Below are 26,562 nucleotides of genomic sequence, written 5' to 3' on the forward strand. Positions count from 1 at the left end.
ACACTCTGGCTTCGAATGCACAAGATGGCAGCGTTCATATCCGGGATATTTTGGCTTCATTTGTGGATAGTGGGAGGAAATGGAGATGTGATATTCATCGTTAAATATAGTCTTATGATTTCACTCTTTGATGATTAGTCTTTGCAAATGTATCGTACAACAGTTTCTGATATTGTCTCCACTTCCTGTTGTGTTTGTTCTAATTACGTCTGAGCAAAGTCACATTCTTGTCTCTTTAAGTTTTCTGAAACAAAACAACATAAATTGATGTTACTTGGCTCATCACCACAGTTTAAGTACTACTAACTATAACATTCATTCAGCTGCATAGGTTCTGTTGAAGCAGTAACTTCCTGGTTATCTGCTGTGGTTCAGGGCTCGTTATGCTGACGCGACCTTGAATCCTCCGTGCTCCTCATTCACTAGTTGTCCTCCTGGAGGTTCTGTTCTGCTGTGTTTGATGGGACATCCTGTGGGTCAACCTGTTAGAACAATTCATTAAAACAGTGAAACCATCTTCACTGGGCCTGGTCATGGTGATGATGATGATAATGTCATGTGATTACATTGTGAGGTGGGTACACTTGCCTTTTCCTCCCTGTTCTTTCCCTGAGAATCCTGAGAAGTGGATGATGAAGGTCTTGGAGGTGTGTGCTCCAGCTCAGGTTCCTTTAGAAACGAGATACAAAGTGACTGCTGCCTTCTTGTGTCCATGTACAAATAAATGTAAGAAGTTACTTGTACAAAAGTTACATTAGCCCCTGTCCCTTTGTTAGTTAGTTAGTTAGCTGGAAGGATGGAACATGTGCCAAGAAGGAATCCATTCAAATTTGGGTCGGATCTGGACAAAGGGGCAGATCCAAGGATTTTTCTCTCTTTCTTTAACATTGTGAGATATTTAAAATAATTTTAAAGATTTCCTAGGGAATAATTCAAGGATCCCGATGAACAAAACCAGGCATATTTAGGGGACTTACATCTATAAGTGTGTGCAATTTGGTGCAATTGATTTCAAGGGGACTCTTCCCTCCACTGAGCGGCATGATTGTTGCTTCAAGTGTGTGTTGCTCTGTGTACCTGTATTTCAGCAGACTTCTCCATCCAGTTTTCTGTCGCTTCTACGCCATTTTGTTGAGATGACTCTGGCTTCTTGAGAAAAAGAAAATGTCATACGAACCCATTTACCCAGAATAAATGAACTGAACCAGTTCATTAAGACAAGCGTGTCCTGCAAACGTAACCACCCATTCACACATATTGCACTTGTTTTTCATTCTATTTGTGTGGTTTGAGGTTTTTTGCTTTTTCCATTTTCAGATTATCTGTTAAATATTGTTATTATCAAATATAATACTTTTTAAACTCTCCTCTGTGCAAACTATACTCCAGCAATAGCACCATTGCACAAATTCTCATCCAGACCATCATCATTTTATAATATCTAACATTATAACCTCAATGTCCGGCCACTGTGTCAAAAAAATGCCCCACACTGTAATTGAGTGAATGAATGTAAAAGACAAGGATTTGGAGCAAAATGAAAATTTATACTTGATGCTTACCTCCTGTGTGCTGTGCAGAGGATCGTCTGTGTGGTTCCCTTCTTCATCCTCCACTATTTCTGCCACTCTCTTTGAAAGGAAACGAGGGACAGATGTTTGTTTACGTCTTTCAGTGTTACATTTTTTCCCTTGTGCAATATTTTCTATCTTTTAACTGCAGCATTGTACAAAACACAGAGATGAACGTTAACCTGGTCAACAGGAATCTCTGTAGCTGTATTCTCATCCTCCTGCACCTCCTCAGCTCCTCGCACCTCCTCTCTCCTCTTCCGTGCCGCTCTTTTAAAGATGCTGGGCTGGACTGTGATAAACAGACATCAGTATGACTCATTTATTTTACTTATTTTGAATATGAAAACATCAGACTATATATTAAGTTAAGATTTGATACAGCTCCTGGCCAGATCCATTACTGGGCGGCAGTCTTGTCTGACCTCTGTTCTTACGGATCTTCACCGGCCTGGCAAAGAATGCAGACATCTCATCTGCTCCCTGTCTCCTGCTCCTCTGCTGTGAGGCTTGTGGAGGCCCAGCTTCGTCTCCTGTTGACTTCACCCTCCGACCATCTGACTGAGTATTACACATAGAGGGGAAAAAAAGCCTGATCACTTGTGTATTCATAGACACCAAACCAATTAACATTCCTAATATAGATCCTCTAGTGTCAATAAAATACAGAGGAGGATTGAATTGTTTTTACTTCTGGGGAGTCGAGGAGAGCAGAGTCGCTGTACTGGTCTGCTGGACCACTTCCTGTTTTCCTGTTCTGAGAGAAAAATATAATATACATACATATAAATATAAAAGACGTGACAGATTGGTTTTTCAGTTAGTTTTTCGAATGCTGTAAGTCAGGCCTGAAATGTTGCTGCATTAAAACAATCCAAAGACTGTATTTTAAGAAATAATAATAATCTTTACTCATAGGTCACTTTTCAAAATCCAGATAACAATGTGCTTCACAGTGCACAATTGAAAACAAATGAAATTATAAAAGTGAATTGACAATTGTTATAAAATTTAAACAGAATTACAATAAAAATAATAAATAAGGGAATGCTTTACAGTTTTAATTGACTGTACCTCAGCTCTTCTCATCAGTCTTCTCTTTCCTGGGTAATATCTACATAATAAAGTGTGAAAAAAGTAAGAGATAAGAGTACATATTATCTTTTTGTTCATATTCGTTTGCAAAGAAGCCCATAAACATACATGCGTACAAGGACTCGTATAGAGGACCCTGCATAACAATACCTGTCTGCAGCGTTTGAAACCAGCAGCTCCACATATGGAAGTTTCTTAAACCTCTCTGTTCCCACGGCAACGTAGCAGTGGCCGGTCTCCAGCTCCCCAGCTGAGGTCACAGTCACTCCCTCCAAAGAACACAACCTGATCAAGTAGAGCTTTGATTTAGTGCATTTCTACAGACGTATATTTATATATCTGTCAGTGTCACAGACCTGCGCACGGCTCCTGTTCGCAGACAGACCTTCTCTGTGACCAGACTCAGGACCTGCTCCAGATCCTGCTGCATGCTCCGAGGAATGATGAACCGAAATGGCGGACATAGGATATCGCCATTACGGAAAACACTGAACAGAAGCATCAAAGCAGAAGTTTGCGTTTTGTCTTTGAAAACAGGACACAGGAAGAGTTTTTGGTCACTGTAATTCTTCATGTCTGTATTGGCCACGATGGGATGTCTTGTGAAGTCCAAAACGTGGCCTGATGATGGCGCTAGAGGAAAGGTCTGATGGTCACCAATGTTATACCAATGGGCCCCTACAGGCTCAGGTTGGGTATCCACACTGACTTTTATCCCCTGACTTGTCGATCACTGGGTCAAAGTTATGTGAAATATCTAAAGAGCTACTTCACCAACACAAAATGGACACATTCATGGTCCTCAGAGGATGGCAGCTAATGACTTTGTCGGTCCATCCTCTGATTTTACTCTAGTTCCACCATGGTGATGACATTTGTGGTTTTGAGAGAAATATCTAGACAACTATTGTATGGATTTCCATTTAATCTAGTACCTAGTATCTAGTTCCCTTAAGGATGATCTGTATAAACAATGGTGACCCTCAGACCTTTCCTCTGAATTATATAATGCATTTTTCCACTAAACTACAAAATACATATGTACATGGAAATCCTATTTTAAGTCCCTCTGAGATACAGTCTTCATGTGCTAATGATCATTATGTGTGTGTTTGTCCAACTCACTGTATAATGCAGGGCACAGGTATAAACTTCCTCCATTTAGCTGAAACATTTGGCCTCTGTGCTGCTTTAGCCTGGAGGAGACATTCAGAAAATCAGATGCGTGGTACAGCTCAACATCATAATGTCATCATTTCCTCAGCAATATTGAACGTTCCCTCATTAGATTTACATCATCCATGTCCTGCACCTCAATTATACCGAACGTCCATCACTGCAAAATCACGTAACCCAAATGTGTAATGACTGACTAACTATTCTGCTCATGTCAGCACGAACGCTGCAGCCATGGAAACTGACGTCACGCTGCCACTTCTGCAATGACACTTTAACGAAGCGTATCTGATCCTCTCGGGCTCCGCCGTTCCGTTGTCTCATATCAATGAAATCTGCTGCCAATATCCGTGTCTGCTTAGCCAGAATAGCTGGAACAAATCAACTCAGAGCAAAGCTCGTCATTGATAATCTTCCCTTATTGTTTTTGCTTTGAAGGGGCAGCGATTTAATGCATTTACAGAGTCTCCGAGCAGAGAGGCCTGCCCAGACATGCACGCGGCCTGATAACATTGTCCGGAAGCATTAACGCTTTGTTTCACCGGCAGGATCAGATGCTCACTTATACGGACACACTTCCTGCATTGCTACACAGCAACCGCAACGCAGGCATGTGAGACTTTAAAACCCCCGGACTCCAGATAAAACAAATCTGCTTTCCACATGGCAGACACCCAAGGCACACACAATTACTCTGTACTCTTTTATGTTCTGCAGAAAAGTAACACTGACGGTTTAAGACTGAGAACACAATCTGCGTCTGAAGAACCAGGCGGGCGTTGCTGCCAGCTGGTGAGAATACAAAGCGAGCACTTGTGGGCTTGAGTGGCTCTGAGTGTGTTCTTGTGTGTGTTGCTTTGAAAGCAATTTGAATTTTAAGAGAGCTTATGCCTACAGTAATGCTACATCTTCATCATTTCTTCTGGCAGGGAGGTTATGCTTTTGCCTTTGTCCAAGTGATTGTTGGTTGATTGGTTTGTTTGATTGTTAGGAGGACAACTCAAAAACTACTCAACCAATTTCCATGAAATGTTGTGGAGGCGTGGGGCATGACCAAAGGATCCGGATCCAGTGCAAGAGACTCCCAGAGACTAATTTAAGGATCTTGATGATGCAGATCCGAATAGAAATCTGGATTTAGGGAATTTTATAGTGTTTCATAAGGTGGATGTATGCGCCATTTTAGTTTATTGGTTGGTTTGTGTGTTTAACAGCAGGATTATGCAAAAACTCCAAAATGGATTTCCATGAAACTTAGTGGAAGGATAGGACGAGGTCCAAGAAAGAACCCATTAAATTTCGGTGTGATTCCGGATTTATTCAGGAATTCGTTTTTCACTGTCTTTAACAGGATTATTGGGCACGCCCAACTGGGAGGAAACCCTGGGGCTGACCCAGACCTTGCTAGAGGGACTTCATATCCCATCTGTCCTAGGAACACCACGGGATCCCCCAGGAGGAGCTAGAAATTGCGGCTAGTTAGAGGGATGTCTGGGGTACTCTTCCTGTTCAGCTACCTCCACAACCTGAGCCCGGATAAGGGGAAGACAACGGATGGATGGACTTTCTTTAACATTGTGAGATGTCTATGCGAAAAGTCATTTTCACCAGTTTCCCAGCGAATAATTCATGGATCTTGAAGTCAGGCACATTTAGTGATCTGATCTATAAGTGTGTGCACTTTGTTGCGGCTACATTGAATTTAAGGGGACTGTTATGCGGAGGTATGCACTCTGCTGAGTGCCATGAGTTGAGTTCAAATTCATTCAATGAATTAAACATCTGATAATCTCTCGGATTTTCTGATCTCTGACAATATCCAACAGAAAAACTACTGAACGGATTTCCACTAAACTTGGTTTGCAGGATGCGACACGGGCCCAGAAAGAATACATTATATTTTGGGGCGGATCCAAAATTCATCACTTTCTGTTACATTATGAGATTTTTTGACATTCTCACCATTGACTCAGGGAATAATTCATGTATATTAATGAAAGAAATCAGGCACATTTGTGGGACTGATATCTTTGAGTGTGTGTCGGTGGATATAATTAATCTCTGATAATCTCTGGGATCTCTGACGATATCCGACTGTAATTACTGCGTCTAATGTCACATGAGAGGCTTGAAAGGCCACCATGGACAGAACAGTCTTTAGCCTATTATTAACGCTAATTTACATGACAGCCCCTGACACCAGGAGGAAGTTACGAGCAAAGAGTGACCTATGAACATGCACAAAGAACGTAACAAAGAAATGTAACACGTGTCGTCTCGTTTACAGGCAATTGGGAACTTTTATCCGTAATGGAAAATCCTGCAGTCGATTGTATATTTGACTTGGCAGGTGTTCAAATGAATCGACTGGTGGTGCATTCCTCCTGGTTAGACTGGGATTAATGAATGATGGACTGTACTATTAAAAGGAAGTGGCCCATATGAGAAAATGAAAACCTACCTGGGGTTCTTCACGGGTGGCAGGCTGCTTTTTTGCTCCTACGCTCAGGTAGCTGTTCACGAAGACAACAGATATGATAAAGAAAAGAACACAACAATACTTTTTTACAAACAACAAAACATCTGGTTTAAAGACTTTAAAGCCTTCTATTAGAGAAATGTCTTCAGTACTCACTCCAGTTTCTTGAACCTCTCAAAGCCAGCAGCGACGTACTGGGCTCCCGTCCGAAGGTCCTGGAGGTCTGCGACCCTGTGGCCCTGCCTCGGGGTGTACAGGGTCCTGATGGCGAGCTGGGCACCGATGTTCTGGGTCACCTCGTTCAGAAAAGCCTCCATGGTGCCCACTTGTCGCTGGTTGACCACGAACCTCCGTCCACTGTAGAAGGGGTCACCATTCCTGTACACCACCACGTTCTTCACCGGAGGCAGGAGGGCGGTGGTGGCTGCAGTGCTACCAGCCATCTCTGAGCCAGCTGTGACACACACACACACATACACATTTCAAAAAGGCTTTTTAGCATTTTTGAGTCCACGCACACAATTGTTAAGTCATTTCCAAAGTGGCATTCACTGATCATTTCCACACAACAGATACACTCACACTCTCAGTTTTTGGTTCAAACTTGTGCAACAACAACACATCAATACAAACACATGATCTCTGATCCGTACAGACGCAGCTCAGTCAGTCACAAGCCGGTGAAGGTGAAGGTGGAAGAAGAAGCAGGGAGATCGCAGGATAGAAGGCAAAGGTGAAAATCTGTCCCCTCCTGTTGTTGTGGTGTGTCTGGACTCCCACTCACCACGTTCTGCTCGTCGCTGTTCCCTCTAACACACTCTCACTCACTACTCCACTGATGGCGGTGAGTATTTCCTGGTTGCTATGGCAGCGTGGCCAGCAATGACTGGCTTTGCGGGTCAAACCATCGGCAGCAACCACAACAAAAGACACAGATAGAGGAGGGGAGAATGGGTGGGTGGCTGCGTTGTTAGCTCACTTCAATAGGAATATATCATGGACACAGGCAAGAGCAAGAACCAGAAGGTGACAGAGTCATTACTTTTATTTTAAAATATCCTCACAAGTCTTTTTAACTATAACAATCAAAATTAGGCTTTTTTTGTAGGAAAGGGCATCTTGGGATATATATTTTAACCTTTAGTGACACTTATAGCATATGACAACAGCAGTTTAATAGGAGCCTCTGGTGTGAATGAGCGCCCTGTGATGAGTGAGGCGCTCATTCATTGGAGTCCATCGTCTACATGGGAAATTTGAGCTTCTGTGAGACTAAACACAAACTTGTTTAGAGCCACGGATCCTCCCATGAGCTCATTTCAATAGAGCTTCTTCCTACACAATAGTTAACTACCTCAGCCTCTTGCAACTCATGCTACAAGGACAATATAAGTTAAACTAGTGCACTGACAACTAAAAAAAAAACACCAAAGAGAAACCGTTTTAGAAAAATAACATTTATTTATTTATTTTTTACATTAACAACAAACACATGTTTAATCAAGCACACGACAAACGTTTTTTATAGATAATTTCTTTAAATTATTGTAAAAACTGTTTAAACTGTTGGAGTCAGAGTGACTTCTGGTGATGGACAGATGTCAGGCCTGTAGTCCCATATTATTAACTTCATACAGATGACTTGTGCTGTCAGGATATGGTCAGTCTGTCCTTCAGTGATAAGTACTGGAGGGGAAGAAGAAAAAGGGAAAATGATCATTAAACAGTAAAGTCCCCACCTTTCGTGCTGTGCTGAGGACTTTTACGTATAAATTTACGTTTCGATTAACTGACTCAAACTGACACTAACTACGACTAAACTCATCTTGCTCTCGGAAACAAATATTTGTAAGTGTCATTATTTGTATTTCTATATTTTTTTGTAATTTGTTATTTATAAATCTTATATTTGCACTGATAAGTCTAAAATAAAGTTAAACAAACAAAAAAACTAAAATTTGTGTTCTGTTAAGTTATGGATGAGTGAGCAAGACACTCCAAATACATGACCACAAATCTATATAGGGTTTGGGGGTTACAGTTCGAATAATTACATACATAGACAAACATGACAAACACGAAAAACACAGAATTCTGTTTTATCTGAGTCCAAATCTAGATTACAGTAAATGTATTCTTTGTGTTTAAATAAACTCTAGAGCAAATCAAACAAACACAAAGTAAACTTCAAGTCCTGTGCGGGTCCTAATAACTTGTGATTTTTGATGGTGTTTATTGTTAAAGTGTAAAGTTAGGGCAGGTCAGTGGGGGAGTGAGGAGAGAGGGCATGCGGCCATCCGACAGTTCTTGAACGCACGCACTGGGGAAAGTATTCACCAAATTAATGCTACTTCTTTGACCTTTTGTACTGACTTATCTTCTGGGGCCACTGAATAAATTCTGCCTTGCACAGTCGAGGCAATTTTCTTTCAGCAGGAGACTGCCACTGCTGAATGACCGTAAGGAAACACTACATCTCTCCCTTTCTCCGTCTCACCTTTTTCCTGCTTTCAATGGCCTGTTGAAGCCAGACCAGCTCCATGGTCAGCGTGTTTCTATGGAGACGCAGGGCCTCCGGTGTGCGTGGCACCTCCTGAGCCAAGCAATACTGCTGGGGATCTGAACAGGAGATGAGAAAATTCGAAATGACTGGTAAGGTCTCCTCGCTACACCAGATGTGAAACAAAATGTGAAACAACACACACAATACAATTATTATGGTTAAAATCTTTTTACTTCTCCTCCTGTTTTTTTCGCTCCACTACAAAAGTGAAAAAAAAAACATCACACTATGCTGAGACATCCTAACTTGTTGAGAGTACTTTTTTGCGTGTTTGGTCAATTTTCTTGAGGCCATTTAAAAATGTAGACAGAGGTCACTGACTCATCTATTGCATAGTAAACAACATCTGTTTTTCCAGTGCTTACACAAGATTTGTGTTGAAACTTTATCAATTTATTAGTCGATAGACTTTATTTTAAATTTTTCTAGCTTCTAAAAATCTAAAGGTTTTATGCTTTTCACTTTTTTATCTTTGTACATTGCACATCATTGGTTTCTGTTCTTTTGGCAAAATCAAGCAATATGTAGACATCTCCTTGAGTTCTTGAAAACTGTGATGTGCTTTTTCTTCACACATTTTAATATGTTATAAGATTATGAAAATAACGAGGCCAACTCTCACCCTGGTGACAGTGACTGTGGTTCACATCCAGCTCCAAACTGCTCCAGAGGGTGGTGGAGTCTCCTATGCTCTCCCCTGCCTCTTCATGTTTATCTCCCTCCTGCTCCCTCTGTCCAGGCCCCTCCACGTCTCCATCACAGTCACTGAAAAGATGGGCTTGGCCTTTGGACCCATCTCTCTCAGCCTCTATCTTCTGCAAAAGGAGAGTCTGAGCTTCCTCTCTGTCCCGCGATGGCGCTGCTCTAGATCTCCGAGGACAGGTGCTGACATCTAGTCCTGGATCTGAAGCCTCGCTGGCATCGCTGCTAGGTCGTAGAAACGGGTCGTCCTGATGAAACATGGACATTGAAAGTATGAGAAACTCATCAAAAAGCTGATGAATGCGCCTCTCATCATAACATGTTACTTACAGTGTCTGTGAAGTGAGGGATGGGGATAACCGTGCTCGTCCACTGCAGGTGCTTCAGACCTCCATCAATCTCGTTCACTATGTCCTCAAAGTCTTCACGTGCACGACCTACTTCCCGTCTCACCAGGTATCCACGTGCACGCGCCTAATGAGAAGAGGAGGGGAGAGCACAACTTCTTAAACTTAAAATTCAATTCAAGTAACTTTATTTAAGCGTTTGCAACTTGCGTATCATAAACTATATATACAACATACAGGAATCAAATACAACACACAACATATGTACATACATATCTACATATGTGGATCGTGTTGGTGATTGTTACTCTCTCTGAGGTTTCTACGTTTTCCCTGTTAATAGTGTTTGTTTTGGTAGTTTTTCCTTGTTGAGGGTTAAGAACAGAGGATGTCGCACCTCGTTGAGCCCCATGAGACAAAGTGTGATTTGTGAATATGCGTTATACAAACAGAAAGTGATTGATGAACGAGTGATAACTACAGAAACTTGATGCTAAAACAATAGCTAACACCAGCAGCTGCTTTCAGCGGTTAGCTTAAGTAGCTAAGTGCAGCAAGATGTCTGTAGGTTTAAAGACGAAACTCGACTTTAAAGCAGGTGAGTTATTTTACGTAGTTGACGTTATTACCTGAAAGTGTGTGAGTGTCTTCTCCCACTTCCTCCTCTCCATTGCTATGGTAACGTGAAGGAGCGTGCTACGGAAAGCGGGAGAAGAAGTCAAACCTTTGATTTGGTTCCGGTGTCAAACTTAAAAAATAAAAGCACCCCGGTGCGGAATTTAACCGTGTGCGTAAACCGGTTGAATATTTAGCTAATTTTATCACCGTAAACACAGTGCAATTACAGATTTATGATAAAATCCGTATTCAATTGACCGAAATGACTCCAGAATAGGACCGTCGTCATGTACGTGGTGCTTTATCTTGGAAAACTGTTAGCGGAAGTGACCCCGCGTCTGTTGCATATTCGGTTTGTGATGTTGCTGCTCGTCACGTGTCGCTTAAAGTTTAAGTTTTTCGCCTCAAGTTAACAAACATGAGCGCCGGTTCCAACCAGAGGACTTTGTTCCAGACGTGGGGCTCCGCCGCGCCCCAAAACAAATCCGCTCAACCGAGGAAAGATGGCGTGAAAGCCGCTGGACGGCGCAGGACAACCCCGAGCAACTCATCTCAGGTCCCCGCAACACTTCCTCCTCCTAACCCCCTGTGGACTGAGATCGGTCAGGGGTCCTCACACCCGGCGCAGACCCCAGTGAGGACAGAGGAGCCCTGTGCAGATGAAGATGACGATGATGATCTCATGGTGGTTGCTGTCTACGAGGCTGAAAAGAGCCTGAGACTTGACAATGCGAACTTTCCCCAAGATGACAACCCTGCAGGAGCAGAGGCCAGTGCCGGGTCTCCAGCCCCATCAGCTGGGCAGACATACCCAGAGCTCCCCGGCTTTGACAGCTCCTCAGCTAAAGTGTGGATCTACCCCACCAACTACCCCCTCAGGGAGTACCAGCTGAAGATCTCAGAGGCGGCTCTGTTCCACAACACACTGGTGTGTCTGCCCACTGGTCTGGGGAAAACCTTCATCGCCTCTGTGGTCATGTACAACTTCTACCGCTGGTATCCATCGGGGAAGATCGTGTTCATGGCCCCCACCAAACCCCTGGTGGCACAGCAGATCGAAGCCTGCTATAAAGTGATGGGGACCCCACAGGCCCACATGGCTGAGCTGACAGGTATAATATGTATAAATGTATAAAATGCAAAAATCTATATTATCTTTAAAGGGATACTTCACCCAAAAATGAAATTCACTCATCATCTACTAATCACTATTCCGATGGAGGTGGTGGGTGAAGTGTTTGAGTCCATGAGACACTTTAGGAGTTTCAGGGGGTAATCCAATTCAATTGAAGTAAATGGTGACCACTTCTTCAAACATGCCTCCATACTGCTCCTGTGGTGTCATCCACAAATTGAATTGGATTTGGCTGCAACGCTGTTTACCCCTGAAACTCCGAAAGTGTTTTGTGGACTCAAACACTTCACCCACCACCTCCATCGGCGTAGTGATGAGTAGATAATGAGTGAATTTTCATTTTTTGGGTGAACCATCCCTTTAAGGTATAACTAACAGGACAGGCTCTACCTACCCACAGGCAGCACAGCAGCAAAGCAGAGACAGGCGATATGGAGGTCCAAGCGCCTCTTCTTCCTCACCCCTCAGGTGATGGTGAACGATTTGTCCAGAGGCACCTGCCCAGCGCAGCAGGTGAAGTGTGTGGTGATCGATGAGGCCCACAAGGCACTGGGCAACCACGCTTACTGTCAGGTACGCACGCTTCCCACGGATGAGCACAGCTTTCATTTCTGTTCACTTTCATGTCAGGGCTGACTATATTATTGTTGTATTTTGCATTCACACTCAGGTTTACACTTACGGACAATTTAGAGACTCCAATAAACCTCAATGTCTTTGGACTGTGAAAGCTGAAGATGCAGGGAAAGCACAGGAAGTTCACTCCACCGTTGGAGGTGCTCTAGTTATAGCTGTAGCTACCTAGCTACCTGTAATTTTTTAAAAGGCAAAGCATCTTGAACTCAATGTGAAACTTTTATTAATATATACTAGGATTGGGTGATGTTTGCCAAGGAAGCTTTCCCTGTATCCCTCTAGCATCTCTTGTTGTGCTACAAGACCATGGTGGAAAAATGTAAATCAATGAGCTGGGATACCTACTGGCAATAATACTGTATAATGTTTTTCATCAATGTAATTACGTACCTTGATTCGTCAGATTTCTCTTTCATTTTGTATCAATTCCACCAGCTCATGTTAACATTCCCACCTGGTTACTTTATCCATGAACAGATTCTTAATTGGTTTTCGAGAAAATGCACTGCACTATGATTTATTGTTGTATTGGGAAATAAAATGACACATACCATATTAGAGGACTTTAGCTACTTGCCAACTTGTGTTTTTCTTGTAGCGATGTCTCCTCAGGTTTGTGTTGGAACACTTAGTTTATTAAATCTTCTGTCCATTTATAAATGATGCCGGTAATGTCCTCTACTTACTCTTCTCTCTGACACTCAGGTGATCAGACAGCTCGGGAGCCAAACTCTGCAATTCCGCATCCTGGCCCTGAGCGCAACCCCAGGGGGGGATACAAAGGTAAAAAGAATCTACAGTTATTTTATTGTTTTTTGTCTCTCTGGTCTAATGTGCTGTAAACAATAATTAGCAAGCCTTGACTCCACCATTCCTCTTTTCTTCCATCCCTGCAGTCGGTGCAGTCGGTGATCTCTAATTTGCTCATCTCCCACATCGAGCTGCGTTCAGAGGAAAGCCCCGACATCAGGGCCCACTCCCACCAGCGCAGCGTAGATAAAGTGGTGGTTCCTCTGGGAGAGGCCCTCTCTGCTCACCAGGCGCGCTACCTGCAGGTAGGCCCACAGCATGAAGCTTCATATTAAGCAAAATAAAAAATAAAACATCTGACGTATCAGTCTGAGTTTAGAGAAAATAAATGCCAAGAATCAGCAAGAATTCAAAGTTGAGCCTTGAGTATAGTCCATGGGTTCCCCTGTTGGATTTACCATTGTGACTTTTGTTTTTTGGTGCTTTGCTGCCACCTTGTGGTTAGTGTTTGCTGGCTTCTGCCCTGAAAAATATTTTTTCCTGTTTTACACGTCTTTCCTCTCACTTATTTGTTCATATACTGTGAACTGGGTCAGTTAATGCCAGATTAATTGATTTGTCTCGAAACCGACGTCCTGTTACACTTGTTGTTGTGGCTCTCTGTGTTATTAGACTTTCTGGATTATTAATGCACCCTGCAGTCTCTCTCTCTCTCTCTCTCTCTCTCTCTCTCTCTCTCTCTCTCTCTCTCGCTATCGCTCTCGCTCTCTCCTCCATGGGTCAGTTCACCGCCTGATGTAGACTGTAAACGTGCAGCTACACTTTTAATCTGTCTCAGATGGTTGGGCAGCTGGAATGTGACGCCTGCATTTGGGAGTTTAGACCTGCTTTACATTCTTCCCTCCTGTCTGATTCCTCTCGGATCATTTTGTAATAATAGTGGGAGCTCGTCCTTTTCACTCCGCGGTCGCTCTGTCTTTTCATTTTTTTTCACCTTCTCTTCATGTTACCTCCAGACTGGAAGGTGTCTGCGCCCTGCTCGTTAACCTTCATGTCTCTCTGCCCTCCCGTGATTCGACCGGACAGCTCACAACACAGATATAACGTGTGCTCAGGTGTAAAATGAGCATTACTGTCGTTATTCAGGTGGAAATTAATGATTGTTGAGAAAATTGGAAGAATGAGCCATTCATGCAGAGAGGTTACTTGGGATTAGATGTGTGTTTTTCCTCCAGTTTGTGGCCTATTTTATCACAGCCATTATAGAGGAACCAGTATGTGTGCATACAACCACTAAAGTAGCCTCAGCATTGTGGTTTTGATTGAGCGTTGATAGAAAATGCTTCTAATGTAAGTCAGCAACTAGACTATTACTGATACCAACATTTGAAATGCTTCCGATACTGCCGATAAATGCTGGGTCAACAACGGCAAGTACGCAAATCTATGTACCGATCAGTTACCATGAATTTAAAGTATATTCCTTTCACCCAGATTGCGCTGCACTGCAACTTGCTTTTACTGTTTTCAGATTGGCAAAGAAGTAATTTCCCGTCATGTAGCTTAAAGGTTCAGTGTGTAAGGTTTAGGTGAAAGGGATCTATTGGCAGAAATTCAATATAAAATAATCCTACTCATGTGTGTTTCATTTAAATTGTACAAATTGTTGTTTTCTTTACGTCCTTTTTGTAGTTTTGACCGTCACACTAGATTATAAGAGAAGTTTGGTTTGTTTCCAAAGGGTTGAACCTGAGCTAGGCCATACAACAATGGTAGCAATCATCATTTCCATACCGCTGTTAAAATATACATTTTATAAGTTCTCTTCATGAATGCACTGTATCAGCCGAAGTCCAGATATCGGAGCCGGTATCAGGAAGGAGAAAATGGATTCTACCTGCAACTAGGTCAAATGTTTCCAACCATGTACTGAGGTATGGTTAATTTTACACCCTGTGTTGTGTTGTAATGGAAACAGATGTTGTAACTTAGAGCTTAAGTTGCAGCTGTATTCCATGGGTATTGAAAACAAACACGTTTTAACACATACGTTCTATATTAATGCTGTTACACATTTATTATTTATTCTTTTCCTGTTGTTGTCCTCTCGCCTCTTCATCAGATACTGTATACAGTGTCCTGTACTGTACAATGAGCACCACTATAGAGTGTGTGTGTGTCGATCATGTGAGAGGTCATCATGTTACTGTGCTCCGGTAACTGAGCACTGGCTCTTCTTGTGACATGGGTAAACACAACATGTCTCCGAACAAAGGAGGGTGTGGCCCCTTAGGGTTTGACACATTTGATCCCGTCCCTACACACGGATCGGTCTGAACTACGCTCGTCTCCGCTCTGACAATGTATTTCAGTCGCTCTAATGTTTGGCGACCGTTATTGTGTACATATTCATGTACTATTTTATACAGGACCTGTACATGTGGGGGCCATAATGTAAAGATCGAAATATTTATAGAACAAGCTATTGTACATGATTACAACCTTAAAAAATACATATATATATATTGTATATACAGTATATAGTATATTGTGTTGCTTGAGGTTCCTTCTTTTTTCGTTTATTTTTACAGGTTTGTTCTTTATTTTCAGTCAAACTCGCAGGCTGCTTTATGTACGTACTTCATTGTTGCTCGTTTTGGATCAAACAAACTTTGATTCACACTTATCGTGCAATCATCCAAGATTGTCAGTAGCCCCCAGGGGGCCTATCAGTTGGCTCACTGGGAGGGCCGGCTCTGTTTTCATTCATATTTTCCGCCAGTTTCGTGAAGCTTTGACTTTCGTAAACCAATTTCCGATTGAGTAATGTGTATTTTCACAAGAGATATAATGAATTTCTAAAAACCCATTTCAGCTTTAGGGCAAATTTTTCTCTTCAACCTAACGCTCAAAGTCAAATTATTATGATTATATCATGTTATAAGCAAGTGCCTGTTAAAGACAAATTTAGGAAGACATATTTAATAAATGCTCTTCGACCCCAGAAGGTTAATAAAGAGTTTGAAGCTGAAACCCCTTTTTTTTAGGAGCAATACCCCCAGCATCATTTAGAACATGTCTTGTGTGAAAAAGTCCAATAAAATCACAGTAGATTTTTCAAAAGACAGGAGACAAGCACATTTTTATTTAACAAAGAAAACCACAGTAGCTCTTGTTGATGCACTTGAACGTTCACAGTACTGCACACGTTTGCAAAACACTAACAAAATTAAGCAAAAAAAAAGGGAAAACAAATTATCCTCACACTTGATGTTCCCATATAACCAGGCTCTTAAAAGGGAAACGAAACCTACATGTATCATGGCTTTGTAAGTGTTTGCACACTACGGTTGTCACAGAGCATCATATCGACGCTTTAATCATTACATCAAAAATAAATTCTGGTTTGGACTTTAAAAGGCTGAGAAACTTTCCCAACTCCAATATAAACTTTCTTCTCTGTCAATTTACACTTTTGTTGTTTAAATTAGATAAAACAAGATTTCTCTCAATTTGAGCAGACGCATTTAATAATATTTTATGTCGCGTTCGTTTTCTTTCTTAAAATGCTCACACGTTTATGATTTGGTTATCGTTGACTTCCAGTTTAATTTCATTGACACCCAAGCAGTACCTGAATTTCCAAAGCAGGAACATTCCTGTATTACTGTGAGCTCTAGAAGTAGCTGGTTTGATGCTTTGCTTTCCTGATTTTTTTTTTTTTTCCTTTCTTTCTTTTTGCATGTTACTGGTACGTTTTATTTCAAAATATAGCAAAGATAAACATACATCTTTCACTTTGTCTTCTTATATTGGTGATAGAACATTAAATACAGCTTGAACTAAAAACAGAATTCAATCGCGGTCTATTTAGTAAGAGTATAATCACAGTAGAGGTATTCTTTGTGCTCTAATTTTCTTGGTAACACTGTTCCTACTCAGAAGCAGTGGCATTTGCGATACAGTACTGAATGCATACTCACTAACATTGACACAGAGTAGCAATAGAAAGAACATGATAAAGAGGTACATACTTATTCCTGTGTGTGAATGTGCCTTGAAGCATGAGGAATGCATTGGTTTTGTTACATCGTTTTCTCTGAAGAAAATAATGTACATATAATAAGTACTTTATGATTGTCAATCAGCAGTAGGATCAGTGAGTTTTTCAGCATTTGGTTTCTAGTAGTGTGGCTAGAAGTGTCCTCGCCCTCTCTCCCTGTAGCTATACATTCATGCACAAACACACATGACCACGTTACATTCATGTGTGTTTGTCGCCTACATTGTTGTCAACTTATTGTGTGTGAGTGTATTTCTGGTTTAAGCGACCGGTTCTGGACCGGATGTTGTGTTGCGCTACTGTTCCCAACCCACAATACCTGCAACTGAACGCACCCTTAAAATGGGCTATGTCAGAGGCCCAGGAACTGTTGTGACTGGCTTGTTGTTGCTGGTCTTGTAAGTATTGCACTTATTGTTAAAGCAATAGTGTAGTGAGCTTATATCTGTAGTGGATCAATAGTGTCAGAGTTGAAATCAATTCAGAAAGCTTGAGAACGACAGAGAAACTTTTTTTTTTTTTTGAATTGAATTTCACCCCACATGACAAGACATTGTAGCTTTGCAACAAACGGAAAAGGGGGTAATAATAAGGCTGCATATCCACTGGGAGTCTGTTTCCGCAGTGGGAGAAAAAAAAAGACATGCTGCTGTTACATCTTTCTCTCGATGGTTACTATGTTCAATGAGTGCGCAGAGTTAAAACTGTGAGAGCGACTTTAACGAGAGAGCACTGTGCTTAGGAAAGGTTCTAGTCATCTCTGTGAGAGCGGGAGATGAATGCTACACTGCGGTTGAGTTATGTCCACGAGCGAATGGCAGTGGTTTAGTTCAGCTGTTAGAGGTGAGATGAGGACATGACTAAATGAACGTGACTGAAAATTCCCTGGGATTTGAGTTTTTCTTTTTTTTCTTTTAAATCAAGACTGAACTGCTGTGGAGTGGGATGGGCTGGTGGTGGTTTCACGTAGCGGTGGTGACTGACTACAGAGGGGTTTTTTGCACCTGAGGCTGTAGCTGGGTTGGGGCAGTGTTAAGGGAGTCTTTATTAGGCTCAAGGTCACAGATACAAGGATGCTGCTACGTCCTCCCGTCCCTCAGTGTCGCTCCAGGAACCAGATCTCGTTGTGACGGTTGCTGTGGGCAGGGTTGGTGTAGCCGGCCACAATGAATGAGTCGTTGACACACAAGCTGGGAGAGTCTAGCACCTCTGCCATGCCGTTGATCTGGTCAATGATGGTCACTTCATTGGTGGGACCGGTGAAGGGCCTGGAAGCAGAGAACACAAGCTAACCGTTAATTCTCATTGCTGATTATTAACGTGAGGAGGGACTGAAAATAGTGGACCTGGTCATTTTTATTTCACTCTTTACTGACCTTGTATACACCACAGTGATGGGCCAGCTTTCTATGCGGATCTCGCTGTCACCAGGTTGTGGGGGCTGGGCCTGATGCTCGATAGGAAGGTAGTACGCCACGGTGACATCATGGGAGATCTGAGAGTGGTTCTCATCTGTGCGTACTATCGTCACGATGGGGAGCGTCATGCCCAGGTAGATGCCTGCACGGAGAATATAGGAGCTGTCATTAATAATTGTTGGGGATGGCTTGAAAAAGTGTTGGTTTTGTAATGTTGTCCATAAATGAAAACACAGGAAATCCGGGATTCAAAAGGCTGGCGCTGATTGCACGAGTATAACGTGGACTTACCTACAGAATTCTGCTTGCAGATGTATCTCATTATCTTCATAAAACCATAACAGATGCTCTGTTCATAAGTGTCCTCATGCATTGTTATACAAGCCCAGTGACCCTTTTCATAGTGGCGTTTCTCGTAGAGCAGTTTTCCGCACTGAAAAGGTACAGATGAGACAGAACGTAAACACTTGATGAAAACTGGGTTGAATTGAATTAAGTATCTTTATGAAACAGGTTTTACTGTAACATTCTGCAAATTGTTCTGTTCTAAGAGGAGAGTGTGTTTTTTTTAAAGGTCAAAGCAAATGTTCTGTCTAATGGGAAAATAATTAGTCTATTAAACGTAAGGACACTTGCTGTGTCTCAAATCGGGTACTTCAGGGAGTAGTACACTCACATGTAGTAAACTGTGTCCACAGCATATTCAAAAGGCGTAACGACAGTCTTAACTTGGCGTCTCAAAAATAAACATGACTGTGGCGCACTCACTGGAAATTACTAATGCAACAGGTAACTTGGATTGTTGCCGCGAAAAAAGCTTTTCGCACCGAAGTTACTTTTTTTTTTTTCTTTTTTGCACATGCTCCTTTTCACACCAATGTGCCAATTATGCCGGCATATGTCCCAATTACATATCCTCCCTCCTCTACTGCCATTTGCACCAAATTGAAAATATGATGGTCGTCTCCCTCCTTCAACTAAATAGCCAAGATTGTGGCTGTTGAGTGTGAGAATTGTCCATCGTTTCACACATGTGTTTATGTCATCCAAATAGCAAGTGTGAGTATGGAAGTTGGTAAATTGTGACTTTTGACCAAACTCTATTTGGACAAACTAAATTTCATAAGTGGTGTAACGTAATTGGTAACTGGTGTAATTCTGTAAAATTTATCCCGTTCAAAATCAACAAAACCAGCAAGTTTTACGTACTGACAATATTCTATATTTTGCTATACGGTTTTATTCGGTTATTTTCCCCCTACATTGTGACGATTGCAGCTCAGGTGTATGACCCACTGATTCTGTACCGTTTGCCAACCACGTGCTTTTCCTTTTACCAAGCACTGAGACCTGCTCCAAGAATAGAGTGCCATGATTGTCCTTTGTTTCACCGGGGTGTCCAGCCAACTTTTAATGAACTAATTAACTCAGGTTAAACCAATTAGCCCTCTTTATTTATACAGTCCCCTAAGGAGGTTAAAAGGCTTTGTGTTGAGTCACATGATCATCTTGTCGAAAATAAATAGCTGCGCCATACGCATGCAGAAGACCTTTGTGTTGATCATAGATCATAGACTGACAGAGATGCTGGTCGTATCCTCGCTCTAATGTTTATCAAGAGGCCTGATCTATTTGATGTATGTGTGTGTGTATTAGAGGGTGTTACCATTCATGGAGATGCTGTTAAGTGCGTCACTGTTTTTATAATCCACTTGTTGGGTTAGGCTATTGTAATATAATATGTTCATGTACAGGTCATGTATGACGTCAAACAAGTTCAATCAAATTTAACTGGAATGGCAGAAAAAAGAGTGAAAATATTGAATCTCATCATAAGGTTATTTCTGTGACTTATGTAGCTCAAAGTTGATTTTATGGGCTACTGCGTTTTGGATATTATGCATTGCTGAGACATCCAGCAGTTGATTGTTCTAGTATTCCAGTCAGGTAGATGAAGGTTTTCAACTCTTACTCTTCAAAGATTGGCTTTTTATGCAAGGTCTTAATTTGCAGATCTAGCCCCAAGTGCAAGTATAGTTGTATAGTTGTCTGATCTTTTTCCTTTCCATATAAATGAAAATATGTGAACAGTGCAGGGTAGACAATGAATTTGTCATGGGCGAGGCGGTAAAAGTCAGATACCTTTTCTCTCTGTGCAAGCAGAGTGAATGGGATGGTTTCTCTGGTGCTGCGTCCTTCATTGTTGCTGGTCAGCTGCTGAATGGGTTCTGCCATATCTGTCAACAGAGAGACAAACAGTACGTGGTCAGTTTAAACTGTGGGCCAAAAATAATGGATTGCTGACTTGAGTAAAAAAACATTTTTATTGTCTTGATGCGAAAAAATACTTTGTTTTGCGTCTTTGTTTGTTTACTGACATCCTGGTGTGTTTGTGTTTGACAAAGGCAGCCAAACCCCTTTGTTAGTAATGAGATGCCAACTTCGGCTGCTTGAGAGTGAACGCAGATGTTTTCAGATTATTTTATTTTAATTATTTTTATCGCCTTTGATGGATAGGGCAGAGTAAGTTTGTGAAAGGGGGATAGAGAAAGAGAGAGAGGGGGAGGACGTGCATCACCTGTTTCCCAAATAATTATTCAAGAATCTAGTTGATACTGTGTTTGTAAGACATCCTAATGTATTAAAGCAAAAGCTATGCCCCACCTCTCAGACAGTTTTCACATGTTTTCAGAACATTACACTTACTCCCATGCAACTCAGTTCCACTCACATGATATGTACAGTACACTTGGATTTCCACGTCTCTAGTCTGTATAAACCACCTTCACTTCCAGTAATCTGCTGGCAGGTGAGGTCTGTAGTTTGAGTGAGAAAAGGCTGCCAGATGGGTAGGCAGAGCGCTGTTCCAGGTTGTCGCAGAGAGTAATGTTTATTAAAGCTGATGGAGTGGACACTGACAAAAGCTGCCCAAGGCCAGATATAGACATTGGCATTAACAGAGCGGTACCACAGCAGCAGCCAGTCATAGCTGTGCTGTATTTTATATTCCTGCTATGTAGCTTCTCCCTCATTCTCCAACCAGAAGGCATTCAAAGGTGTTTCAGATTAAATAACAGAAAAAACACCAGCATTTTGTTCTGTTGTTGAACTGACAAACACAGGGCACTCAAGGTAAACCCAATTCAATCACATTGTGTAACTCAATATCATGGAGGACAACTGGCTCAGAGGAATATGTGGTGTGTGGGTTATCAATATTTTGATCACGAACAAAGCTGAGAGTTGTGGTGCGACGGTGTTTGTCTGAATTTGCTTAGCAGCATCTCATTAAATCAAGGTTGCAATGCAAACTATTGATTTAGGAAGTTGCTCGGGTGGTTAATAAGCTTGTACATTTGTCAGTCAAACATTAGGTTCCTGTTAGCGTGCAATTAGCTTCACTGAGAGTGACAAAGTTGTTAGCACACGCAGGCACGTACTGCACGCACATGAGCAAGCAGCAGCTTAGTGCTGACTCAGAGCGGTCAACATGCCCAAGTTGACACATGCACCTGTTTTTGTGTGTTGTTATGGCCTGAAGCAGCGTACCCTTACAGTTTAGATCCTGTTCCACTAACCTGTTATTTTTTTAATTATAAGCAGCTTTCAACAACTAAAGCATCCAGGGAGGTTTTCACTTTTCCCTGAGGACCATTATTACCTCCACTAGCACCGCTGTCGAAGAAGATTGTTTAATGTACACACGTCATTTATCGCAAAAAAGTGTTGATAAACAAGGTTTTGAATTCAGTGGAAATTTGGAGAGAATCCTTAAATTTTGAAATTACATCTATGTTGTTTAAATGGGAAGATGCCTTTCCTTTAGAGAGATTTTGTGCAGAATATGAAAACACCCCATTGAAAATAATGATGCTAAAATACATGCTAGAGCTGAAGTTTAGTCAAACAGCAGTAACCCTAGACGCAGAGTTCAACTCTCCACAATAAGTGAAGTATTCAATTTGTGGCTTTTTTTTATGTGTAACATTGTGTCTTTTCTTGCAGTGTTATGCACAGTTAACAGTTAAATACATGTGTGGAAGTAGGAAATTATGTAAGAGCTACTGCACTGCTGTCAATAAACACATCCACTCACACATGTACCAACTTTAAATACATTGCTGCGTAGACGAGCTTCATGCAGGGACTTGTTTTGAATCAATCTGTCTCACAAAGTGCAATGGAAAATTGTCAGAAGGGTCAGCATGCAGCCGACCTGCGTTTGTCATTTGGCATGAGGATATTGCTCTATAATTTGTCTGTAGTTTCTATGGTGTACTGAGGCACTTGTAAGCTATTCAAGGTCAGTTTGGTGCATCAAGTGTTCATTTGGTGTTCGCTGATGCAAAATTCAAATAAAACATTTGCGAGCAACCTTTGCCAGAATTTTTGGAGCGATGAATTCCATCTTGTTTTCAAGCTACGAGGGCTTTATGCACCCAGTTGATATCTGCTCCCTTGACCTCCTTTTGCTTTACAAAGAGCCATTGTGGATATCCCTAGCAAATAATATCATCTTTGTTTCCAATGAACAGCTTTACTGAGAGGGTATGGAAATTGTAATCTACTAAGGACTTTTCATACAGTATCAATAGATTGCACCTCAAGAGTCAAATACAGCCGAGATGGCTTTTAAGTGTCCTAGATTTGCAGTCAAGACAATACATGTTGCCATGGATACAGAGTGACGAAAGTCGGTGGTATATAGTATTTTTCTGTAAAAATTGTAGTTAATGCAGCTCATACAGCACCATGCACTCGGCAGCTTGCAGTATTTGTGTATGACGGGCTGAACACGAACCCCGACCCCGCTCCACCTGACTCCATTCCAATTAGGGAGTTTACTGTAGCCAAGACCCGCGTTCGGAGTTACAGTATTGTGGCACAGGACTTAGGAGCAGCAACCTCAGTGCTAGTGCAGGCGAGGTAGCTAATCCCCCCCACTGAGTGACAAAGCCCCAGCGAGTGATTTCATACTAAGGGGGGGTGTCAGTGTGTGTTAGTGAGATCTCATTGGGCAGAGCTGGACTTCAGATAGCAGATGGATTACCCCGCCTAAAATGGATAGGGGAGAATAGAAAACAGATGTCTTCTTCACATTTTTATTTTATTTTATTTCCAGCATCTAAAAAGTATTGAAACCAAACTATTTCAGGAATTACTGAAGCAATAGTTTATGTTTGTATAGTCAATGACAGACTATATGTTGAACTAATAAATAAGGCTTTGATATTTATTTGTCTTTGTAATATTTCCTTCAATGCAAAGTTAGATATCTGCATGTGACTAATCTAATATCTACATGTGTTTTGAAAACTGTATTTTATTGCTGTGAATTTGAAATTAAAATGTGGATGCTTGGCTTATCACAACGGGTCCATTGTCCAGGTCTGTGTGCCTGAGATCTGTGATAAGCAGTAATTAATTTGATAAGGAAGGTTCCAGAGTCAAAACAACTGCTGATGCAGACTCCAGCTGTACACAACCACTGGACTAGTGTGTAAAAAGTCATACTCCTGAAGTTATAGGTCAACAAAATCGATCTTTGAGTGAAAGCACAGAAAACGTATATGTACAGTACACTTGGAGTTCCACGTCTCTTGATTTCAGATACTTTGGAAGTATTTTTGTCAAAAGGTTTGCAGAGAAAGTGTTGGAATTGTTAGACTTTGGAGTCGACACCTGGAAATATCAGTGAGTTGTTTTTGTGGTTTCAGGATAAACATTTACTGTTTATTACACTGCAAATAAAACTGTTGTCTGAAGTGGAAATAGAGAGAACAGACCACATAGACATATTTTTCATGCTCCGACTGTGATGCCTGGGGCTCAACTGCATGCTGAAGTCAGACTCGGATGCTGCACCGGACCAGTGGCCATCTTTTCTTTTCCGTTCAGTTTCCAAAGCAGTTCAATGTTGTGCAACCCGGACCACATTCCACTCAGCTTGCAATTAATAGAACACACATGCACCCTGACACACACACCACCATCTTCCCAGTGATAAGGGTGTGTATGGAGCATACATCAGGCAAAATACCGTTGCATTCCTTAGTGATCCCTGTCATCCACATGAATGAGTAGATCAAGAAAAGACTGACCTTCCTAGTTTTTATTTTTATTTTACATAATGTAGTAATCAGATCTGATCTGGGATTCTCTCTGACGCTCCCAGGGCAATAATTTTACCTTTTTAAAGTTACAAATCCAGTCAATTAAAAAATAACAAAAACCTCATGCAAAGCTGCCCCTGAAGCTGCAGTCCTAGACTGAAATAAACAAACCAGCATGATCCCAAAAGGAGTCAAACAGAGCCCGCCATCATGGGAGGGTGAGTTTCAATCTTTCAGTCAATGTTACTTTACAAATTGTAGATCTGTGCTAACACCAGTGATGGTGTTATTGTACCATATCAGGCTAATATGTTTCTGTGTATGTTTTAAAGTCGTTTTTCTGTGTTTTAGTGTGTTTGTGTGTAATGAGCCCCTGCATGTATTTATATTTGAAACCCTTTGTTTTTTATTTCAATGCTGCCTATCTTGACCAGGACTCCCTGGCAGGAGAGATATTGTATCTCAATATGAGCGTTCTGGTAAAATAAAGGATGATAAGAACATGTGCTGGTGAAGGGCAGTTATGGCCCTTTACACATTCATTTCGATATGAGCCGGATCTTGTTATGTGAAATTAACTGCACGGGGGAGCGAGGGGGCGATACTTGCCTTTAATGATATTGTCTATACTCTAGAGGAGTATTGCAATTTACGAGGCAAAATAGACAAATGCTTCAAGATTGGATCTGCGTGAAAGCTGCTCCTTAAAACCCTCAAACTCAATGCTTATTCCACAATGTACTTGTGATCTCATGCTTTCTGTGCAACAGTGTTTTCCACGTTTGCAGACCTATTGCATTGATAATAATAGAGGTATTTAACCTTTACTCGTCTTTATGGAACCAACCAGAAAATCCCTCAGATCTCTTAAGGGCCACAACAGCTTGTGTACCTCGTTGTTGTTGTCTGACCCTTTTTAAATCAAAGCCTTTCAAGATGCTTCAGTTCATTTTCCCACTCTTTGCTACAAAGTTTTTTCGCCTCGTGTTCAATGCATGAAAGACTCCCTGGATGTGTTGACCTGACTGGAGCCCGTCTCGCCGTGTGCCTCCCTCCACTAGGTCAGTGTGTACGGTGGTGTGCCTTGAGGAAGTTGCGCTACAGTAGCTGTGTACCCAGCCAGAAGCTCGTTGTTTGCCTGTTATACTCAGTTTATTGGTGCGATATTAAGTCAAAGAAGTGACTCTTCTTTGTTAGCTAACTTAGCAGGCTAACTACTTGGTCCGTGTTTAGCTTCTTGTTGTTGTTGTTTTTTTGTTTCGTTTTTGTTTCTTTACCTTGAGAAACATCCACCTGGTGTCCCCTGGCTATGTCCTGCCAGTAATGCAGCAGCTGGTCCGAATCCTCGTCCTCCTCCATGACCTCCGCTTCCTCCTCCAGGCTGCGCGACTCTGACAGCTGGTCCTCGGAGAAGGACTCCAGGTCCTCCAGCGAGATCATGCCGCTTCGGTCGGGCCCGTCGCCGCCGCCGCCGCCGCCGCCTCCACCGCCGCCACCGCTCATCTGGCAGCCACCTCGGTCCATTTTCACTCGTGCGCCGAACACGACTTGACGCTTCAACTTCGAAACACTTGGCTAAAAACAAAACCGCGCACGACCACGCATGAATTGGAGCTGGGTTCGCGCTCCGGTTTTTGCGGACGTCGGTCGCGCCACCGTTACTTTCTGGTCAAGCAAGCGGGCTGTGCGACGCTGTCCCCGACGTTCCAGCCATGTTCACCGTCGCCGTGTTGTGTTGAGCCATGCTGCTGCTGCTTTGCTCCGTGGACTTTGTAGTCTTTTGGAAACAAACCGAAAGACAAGAAGGCGACTCCCCTCGCCTGCGCGGGGCAGCTCGTCGCTGGGGCGGCTGTAGCTGGAGGTGCCTGCGGTGTTTATAGGAGAGGAGGGCGGAGC

The 26,562-nt window shown here is 42.1% G+C and overlaps 4 protein-coding genes across 5 annotated transcripts in view; 1 reads left to right on the forward strand and 3 right to left on the reverse strand.

The window, feature by feature from the left end:
* Positions 1-17: 17 nt before the first annotated feature.
* dcdc2b (doublecortin domain containing 2B) lies at positions 18-7,212 on the reverse strand. Its single transcript, XM_034576933.1, has 14 exons — positions 6,975-7,212; positions 6,478-6,775; positions 6,304-6,355; positions 3,792-3,862; positions 3,023-3,154; positions 2,817-2,951; positions 2,646-2,685; positions 2,263-2,328; positions 1,997-2,132; positions 1,754-1,863; positions 1,563-1,631; positions 1,078-1,149; positions 589-669; positions 18-482 (listed from the first exon to the last, which is right to left on the reverse strand). Exons 2-14 carry the CDS (start codon positions 6,762-6,764, stop codon positions 423-425), a joined length of 1,311 nt encoding a protein of 436 aa, XP_034432824.1. The 5' UTR covers positions 6,765-6,775; positions 6,975-7,212; the 3' UTR covers positions 18-422.
* A 581-nt stretch (positions 7,213-7,793) lies between these two features.
* Positions 7,794-10,653, reverse strand: iqcc (IQ motif containing C). The gene is made up of 5 exons (XM_034576363.1): positions 10,563-10,653; positions 9,917-10,060; positions 9,507-9,834; positions 8,819-8,940; positions 7,794-8,007 (listed from the first exon to the last, which is right to left on the reverse strand). The coding sequence occupies exons 1-5, from the start codon at positions 10,602-10,604 to the stop codon at positions 7,972-7,974; spliced, it is 672 nt and encodes a 223-aa protein (XP_034432254.1). The 5' UTR covers positions 10,605-10,653; the 3' UTR covers positions 7,794-7,971.
* A 214-nt stretch (positions 10,654-10,867) lies between these two features.
* fancm (FA complementation group M) overlaps positions 10,868-26,562 on the forward strand; it is a 44,686-nt gene continuing 28,991 nt past the window's right edge. The window contains exons 1-4 of one of the 2 annotated variants that reach the window (XM_034576341.1): positions 10,868-11,663; positions 12,087-12,259; positions 13,028-13,105; positions 13,219-13,377. In XM_034576341.1, coding sequence (XP_034432232.1) covers positions 10,970-11,663; positions 12,087-12,259; positions 13,028-13,105; positions 13,219-13,377 — 1,104 coding nt within the window. In that variant the 5' untranslated portion in view covers positions 10,868-10,969. The remainder of the gene's footprint in view (positions 11,664-12,086; positions 12,260-13,027; positions 13,106-13,218; positions 13,378-26,562) is intronic. The other variant, XM_034576342.1, reaches the window with a different exon arrangement.
* soul3 (heme-binding protein soul3) lies at positions 17,658-26,547 on the reverse strand. Its single transcript, XM_034576361.1, has 5 exons — positions 25,944-26,547; positions 20,696-20,790; positions 18,845-18,986; positions 18,512-18,695; positions 17,658-18,403 (listed from the first exon to the last, which is right to left on the reverse strand). The coding sequence occupies exons 1-5, from the start codon at positions 26,188-26,190 to the stop codon at positions 18,232-18,234; spliced, it is 840 nt and encodes a 279-aa protein (XP_034432252.1). The 5' UTR covers positions 26,191-26,547; the 3' UTR covers positions 17,658-18,231.

The sequence above is a fragment of the Hippoglossus hippoglossus genome, chromosome 22 (genome assembly GCF_009819705.1).
Source record: "Hippoglossus hippoglossus isolate fHipHip1 chromosome 22, fHipHip1.pri, whole genome shotgun sequence".
In the NCBI taxonomy this organism is placed as follows: domain Eukaryota; kingdom Metazoa; phylum Chordata; class Actinopteri; order Pleuronectiformes; family Pleuronectidae; genus Hippoglossus; species Hippoglossus hippoglossus.